The sequence below is a fragment of the Crinia signifera genome, chromosome 6 (genome assembly GCF_055691185.1).
Source record: "Crinia signifera chromosome 6, ASM5569118v1, whole genome shotgun sequence".
Taxonomy (NCBI): Eukaryota; Metazoa; Chordata; class Amphibia; order Anura; family Myobatrachidae; genus Crinia; species Crinia signifera.
In genome coordinates, this window is record NC_139222.1 from 267930843 (window position 1) to 267938394 (window position 7552).

At 40.7% G+C, this 7552-nt stretch overlaps 1 protein-coding gene across 1 annotated transcript; it reads right to left on the reverse strand.

Annotated features, from left to right (window-relative positions):
* Positions 1-44: 44 nt before the first annotated feature.
* LOC146009312 (homeobox protein zampogna-like) lies at positions 45-3828 on the reverse strand. The gene is made up of 2 exons (XM_083149558.1): positions 3470-3828; positions 45-1461 (listed from the first exon to the last, which is right to left on the reverse strand). Exons 1-2 carry the CDS (start codon positions 3735-3737, stop codon positions 1040-1042), a joined length of 690 nt encoding a protein of 229 aa, XP_083005684.1. The 5' UTR covers positions 3738-3828; the 3' UTR covers positions 45-1039.
* Between the last annotated feature and the right edge of the window lie 3724 nt (positions 3829-7552).

Genomic DNA, 7552 nt, shown 5'->3' on the forward strand with positions numbered 1-7552 from the left:
AGCAGCAGCAGCAGCAGCAGCACAGAGAAGCAACACAGACGTGATTCTGAGAAGAATTATTTACTTCGGGCTACATCGCAAACGATCACTTCTTGTTCTGTAATAAATTACAATGATAAATCCTGAACCCCGCCGATCGGAATATGTACAACAAGTGCGGCTGTGACCCAGAAGGTGGGACCCCACGGGTCACTTATCAGGCGGTTCCCAGTCACTGTCCCTACAAGGTGGCGAGAATCCCGGCTTCTCCCACACTGCTACAAAAACATCAATATACAGAGTTTCTAATTTAGAAAAAAACACAGCGATATTTACTAAGATACACGCCCGCATAATGTAGATAATGGGGAAACCTTGTAATAGGGATGTATCATATAAATTAATTGCAATGCTCACATTGGGGTTCAGATGTAATGGGAAGGAGGGTAGCAATTTTGAAACGATATATATCTATCTATATATCTATATAGATATCTATATATATAGATATCTATATATATAGATATCTATATAGATAGATATCTATCTATCTATATATATATATCTATATAGATATATATACAGTATATATATATATATATATATATATATATATATATATATAAATCATTAATCTGAGGATTTATATCCAATAAAAGGCTTTTTCTGTACCCTATGATGACTTTATCGTGATCATATTGTCATATTCGATAATTGAGGTCATTCTGCTGCTTTCTGTGTATTCGGTAAATTATGCGAAGGAAATATGTCTGGGACTCATCAGCTGCTGTGGAACTACAAGTCACATCCAGTGCAGCTTGATGACAGTCTGTGATTGGCTGAATAAAGGGAGGATAATATCTGGATCCCTGAGGATGGCTGGAGGCAGTGATCACTCATATGCAATGCAGTATAGACAGGGAAAGCAGCCAGGTACCAGATTGGGTTCCTTGCATTGCAGTGTTGGCATGTGTCTGTGAGAGGCATGTGATGAGTAAATACACCAGCACCCCCGGGCATCAGTCCAGTCCTGTACAGAGGGTGCCCCCAGGGCAGGGTGCTAGGTGTGGGGCAGCCAGGCAGGCAGGCGGTATATGAAGGGGTAATACTGGTAGAGTGAGAGCAGGGTTGGGCAGAGGGCATCCTCCGGGCAGTACTGCCTCTGCTCGTCCCTCACCAGCACTCTCACTGCCACCTGCCTGGCCGGGGTCCCTGGTGCTGTTGCTGCTTGTTGCTTGGCCAGCAGCTTCCTCTTGGTCTTGTAGCGCCGGTTCTGGAACCAGATCTTAATCTGAGTCTCTGTGAGCTTCAGGGCGGCGGCCAGGTCCGCTCTCTCCGGGCCGGACAGGTACCTCTGCAGGGAGAACCTCCGCTCCAGCTCATACACCTGGGCATGGGAGAAGGCGGCCCGGCTCCTCTTCTTCCCTCCGGCTCCCTGCTCAGCCTCAGGCTGCTCTCCCGGGGCGGTCTCCGGGCAATCCCCTGTAGGGTGACATGGTACAGAGGTCACTGCCATGTCTGCAGGCTGCAGTGTATCGCATATATAGTCTGTACTAGGTTATATCATCCCCTTCTGTCATATATATATATCTATTATGTGCTACATTATATCAATATATATATATATATATATATATATATATATATATATAATATATACACACATATATTCTATACTAGCCTATATCATCCCCTTCTGTCATATGTGTGCAGTATAGACAGGGAAAGCAGCAGGTACCAGAATGGGTTCAGCATGTGTCTGTGAGAGGCATGTGATGAGTAAATACACCAGCACTCCCGGGCATCAGTCCATGTTATCTGTTATGTGCTACATTATATAATTATGTCATATATATTATATGATCTAGCATACGTTTATATCTATTATATGTTATATCACATCCTCGTATCATATCAACATAATATCATCCCCTTCTGTCATATATATCTATTATGTACTATATTATATCAGTATGTCGTTATATAGATATATATTTTTTCTGTACTAGCCTATATAATACCCTTCAGTCATAGTTATGTATATATATATATATATATATATATATATATATATATATATATATATATATATATTGTATCCTTATGTCATATCTATTATATGCTCTATCACATCCTTGTATCATATCTTGTCTATAGTACATATCATCCTCTTCTGTCATATATATCTATTTTCCTACATTATATCCTTGTGTCATATAAATGTATTCTATACTATACACATGCGATATATATATATATATATATATATTTATTTTGCATGTGCTATATTATATCCTTCTGTTAATATATATATATATATATATATATATAAATAACATTGTCATATATATCTACTCTATGCTATATGATAAATATTATATGTTCTATCATACCCGTATATCTATTATATCCTTGTATCATATGTAGTCTATATCATTCACTTATTTCTATTATATACAAGAATATATCCTTCTGTGTAGATAGATAGATAGATAGATAGATAGATAGATAGGTAGATAGATAGATAGATAGATAGATAGGTAGATACGGAATACTATGTCATACATACTGATTCTATACCAGCCTTTATGTCATATTCAGTATATCATATGTCTAGCCTTATGTCATATATAGTATATGTTCTATATACCCTTATGTGTATTATATGCTCTATCATAGGCGTATGTCATATGTATCTATATTGTACTAGCCTATATCATATACATATATATATATATATGTATTCTATGCTCTGTCATATCCTCACCTATGTCATGTTGTTTATATAGTTATTATATGTGTTCTAGCTCATCTCCTTACCTACTATATGCAACCTATCCACACTTCGTCTGTGTATCTATAGTTCTCAGACCGATATATAATCCTCAGGGTAACGATGAATGATAAATCGGTGCAATGTCGGTACAAGGGGATCACCTTTATCTCTCTCTCTGTACATGTAGCGTACCCTCTGATACTGTATCTCTCTCTATACTGTACATGTAGCGTACCCTCTGATACTGTATCTCTCTCTCTATACTGTACATGTAGCGTACCCTCTGATACTGTATCTCTCTCTATACTGTACTTGTAGCGTACCCTCTGATACTGTATCTCTCTCTATACTGTACATGTAGCGTACCCTCTGATACTGTATCTCTCTATATACTGTACATGTAGCGTACCCTCTGATACTGTATCTCTCTTTATATACTGTACAAGTAGCGTACCCTCTGATACTGTATCTCTCTCTCTGTACTGTACATGTAGCGTATCCTCTGATACTGTATCTCTCTCTATACTGTACATGTAGCGTATCCTCTGATACTGTATCTCTCTCTATACTGTACATGTAGCGTACCCTCTGATACTGTATCTCTCTCTATACTGTACTTGTAGCGTACCCTCTGATACTGTATCTCTCTCTATACTGTACATGTAGCGTATCCTCTGATACTGTATCTCTCTCTATACTGTACATGTAGCGTACCCTCTGAGTGCGGCTCCGGGTCGCTGCACCAGTGCTGCTCCTCCCTGTGCCTGGTGCCTGGGCTCTGGGCAGATTCGTTGGCGATCCCGTCGGGCGATCTTACCGCAGGTCGGCCGATCTCCGCAGCCCCTTGTGTCGGGTCCCACTTCCCCGGAGGGGCCCCGGGCCCCGATCCCTTGTGCTTTTCCCTCAGGCCCCCGGGGCAGCGGCTCAGGTTCAGTATATCTCGGATAGTGAACGATGTGTGAGCGACCCCTCTGTGCGACATCTCCGCGCCTGCAATCCCCGGCTGCCGGGAGCCGCTGTGCTGCCAGCGGGGACAGGGAGCCGGAGTGTGGGTCAGGCCGCCTCCCCCTGCTGGGCTGTGTCCTGCTAATGAGGCATGGGAGGGGGGAGGAGGGGTCCTCACTGGTGGGGAGAGCAGGGGAAGAAGGACACACCCACCCTGTTTTTTTTTGTGTGCAGCATCCTAAAAATTACCAGCTTTATATATTATGTGTGTGTGTGTGTATGTGTGTGTGTGTGTGTGTATGTATGTATGTATGTATATATATATATATATATATATATATATATATATATATATATATATATATATATATATATATATATATATATATATATAAGGGATTGCACAGCAGCACTCACTCGGATTTCAATGAACAAACAACTCAGTCGACGTTTCGGATTTTACTCCGTTTACAAGACAAACCAAGAAAAACAAAGAATCCGTATATTCATATATGGAGAATATCTATTTCATATCTATTATATATCTCTATTTGTTACAAATGTTTGTTTACTTTGTACACTTATTGTGTCATATTCATCTTAAAAATAAATAAAAATTATATAAACAATAAAAACAGAGTAAAATCCGAAACGTCGACTTTGACCTTGAGTCCTGAGTTGTTTGTTCATTGAAATCCGAGTGAGTGCTGCTGTGCAATCCCTTCTACATTCTCCACGTGGGCAGCACCCTGATCTAACACCACATCGTTTTGCTGGAGTGCTGGTTCCATTCATCTATATATATATATATATATATATATATATATATATATATATATATATATATATATATATATATATATATATATATACATATATATATATATATTTTTTGCTTTCATTTCATTTTCAATTCATCTAGCTAGATAGAAGCAAAATCGAATCGTAACCTAATGGAAATCGAATGGTTTTTAGGACACTTTCGACTGGCATTCAATTCGATGCGCGCTCCCGTTTTCCATGTATCTAAAAGAACAAATAGACTGTGCAGCCAAGGAAATATCGAATACAATCCACAGTAAATCGAATGTGTACACTGTGACATTGATATCAAATTGAATGTAAAAGTACAGGTCTAATGCCAGATCTAATGGAAAGATCTAATGCCAGATCTAATGCCAGATCTAAAGGAAAGATCTAATGTCAGATCTAATGCCAGATCTAATTGGAAGATCTAATGCCAGATCTAATGCCAGATCTAATGGAAAGATCTAATGCCAGATCTAATGGAAAGATCTAATGCCAGATCTAATGGAAAGATCTAATGCCAGATCTAATGGAAAGATCTAATGCCAGATCTAATGGAAAGATCTAATGCCAGATCTAATGGAAAGATCTAATGCCAGATCTAATGCCAGATCTAAAGGAAAGATCTAATGCCAGATCTAAAGGAAAGATCTAATGCCAGATCTAAAAGAAAATATAAAGCAAATTGAAGTGTGTGCACAGCTATAGATGATACATAGGCAGGTAGATACATACATGCATAGATAGAGAACACAACACGTATACAGTATTTGCATAATACAAGCATATTATCTGGGAGAACTGGGAGATTTTCTGTATATAGAAAAATATATTGGTTATGAAGATTATTATTATATTACTATACATTCATATTTTCAGAATTTCATATATATATATTTATATATATATATATATATATATATATATATATATATATATATCTGTAGAAAAGGAAGGACAATGGGGGCGCCTCATAGCGTCCACGGATGACAGCACGCCTCCTCCTGCGGGATTACAGCACACCACTCAGCACTTGCAGCCTTCCACAGGCTACAAGTGCACCGGTACCTTCTCCACGCTGGGTCAGGGAACGCCAATCACCGGGACACGGAGCACGGATGACGTCACACAGGCACGCCCCAAACGCGTTTCGTCATAAAGACTTCGTCAGTGGGTTGTCCTGTGTGACGAAACGCGTTTGGGGCGTGCCTGTGTGACGTCATCCGTGCTCCATGTCCCGGTGATCGGCATTCCCTGACCCAGCGTGGAGAAGGTACCGGTGCACTTGTAGCCTGTGGAAGGCTGCAAGTGCTGAGTGGTGTGCTGTAATCCCGCAGGAGGAGGCGTGCTGTCATCCGTGGACGGGTAGATATTAAAAACCTTGTGGTATTCAAGCCCACAGCGGAGGAATCATATGGTACGGGTACCATCCTCTGACTGTTTTTAATACTGCTGCTTTGTCTATAAACTTTTACATTAAAAATACTACGCTATGAGGCGCCCCCATTGTCCTTCCTTTTCTACAGATCTCTAATACCCGCTGGACACGGGTCTTTATACTTTGGGGAGCGACGGTCTATGTTTAAAGGGACCTAAGCAAGGAGACCCAGAAGTGGTGTGTCTCGATTTTGAACTTTTTAAATGAGGAGGACTCTTTTGCTGGACTGCTAATTGTCACTCCAACACGGTTTGAGCGCAGCTGTCTAAAAACCATCTGTCTTGCTTATATATATATATATATATATATATATATATATGTATGTATATATATATATATATATATATATATTACACTATTGTAATATTATAGTATGTACAAATATATTCCTTCTGCAGTTGGACCAGTGTGTATTATATGACACTGCATTATGCATTACATGTATACCAATAGACGCATTACACATACATATACATCTGCAGTATACTAATGATATATGTGAGTACAGGAGCCTCATTCCCCGCACAGCTGCCCGCACCCCTGGAGCTCAGCGTGTCCCGCATTTGTCTAGGTAAAGGCAGTTTTGCATTGGTACTCTGGTACAGATACCGCCTGTGCCTGAGGTCTATGGAGGAGATGAAAGATAATAGGCTGCAACTATAACAATAGCAGTTCCCAGGTTACCAGCAGTGTGTAACTGGGATGCGATCAATTTACCTACAATCAAAATCCCGATGGTCGAAATCCCAACAACCATTGACGGTCAAAATACCGACAAGGTCAAAATACCGACAAGGTCAAAATACCGACTTGTACATACTTTACCATCCCAGTGGACATGGAGGGGGAATATAATAGTGTGCCGAGTGCAGCGAGGCCCCGTGGCCGAAGCACGGGGTTCATTTCGACCTATGTCAACATACAGACCCCAAAAAATCTGAAAAACATGTGTCTAATTTTTGACCTGTCTATATTTTAAATGTAGATATTTTGACCATGTCAGTATTTTGACCGTCGGTCAATTGCTGTTGGTATTTTGACTGTCGGGATTTTGATTGTAGGTAAATCATACCGAACCCGTGTAACTATGCATGGGCTATCAGCCGCTATGGGCTGTGCAGCAAGTGGGCACAGGGTACTAACAGTGCTTGCTATATACTGTAGCACAGGCTGCTGTGACCATTAGATGCTCAGATCAACTCTTCATAGTGCTACATAGGGGGAAATTTACTAACAAAAATTCATATAAAATAGGTGTATTCGCATCCATAAATAGGCCTATTTTATACGTATTCGTGTTTTCAGCATTTACTATGCTGAAAATACAATAAGACGTATTCATGCCCCCCCACTCCCATGGTACTTGCCAGCAAGAGGATCCAGGCAGCGGGGTCTCCCCCCCCTCCCATGGTACTTGATAGCCTGAGGTCTATGCATTGCTGGAGAGGCAGTGGGGTCTGTTCGACGAATGGGCAGTGTGTGTTGGGGTCCCTGCGGCAGATTGGAAGTCTGCGGCGGGGTCCCTGCGGCGGATGGGAACTAGTAGTGCTACCCATCCACCGCAGGGACCTCGCTGCCTCCCCAGCAATGCATGGATACCACGCTGC

What these genes read in the sequence shown, in the direction of transcription:
- LOC146009312 (XM_083149558.1), bottom strand. Translation starts at nt 3,737, where the DNA reads ATGTCGCACAGAGGGGTCGCTCACACATCGTTCACTATCCGAGATATA. An exon ending in CCCGGAGCCGCACTCAGAGG is followed by an intron (nt 1,462 to 3,469) that starts GTACGCTACATG and finishes GTCACCCTACAG; the next exon opens with GGGATTGCCCGGAGACCGCC.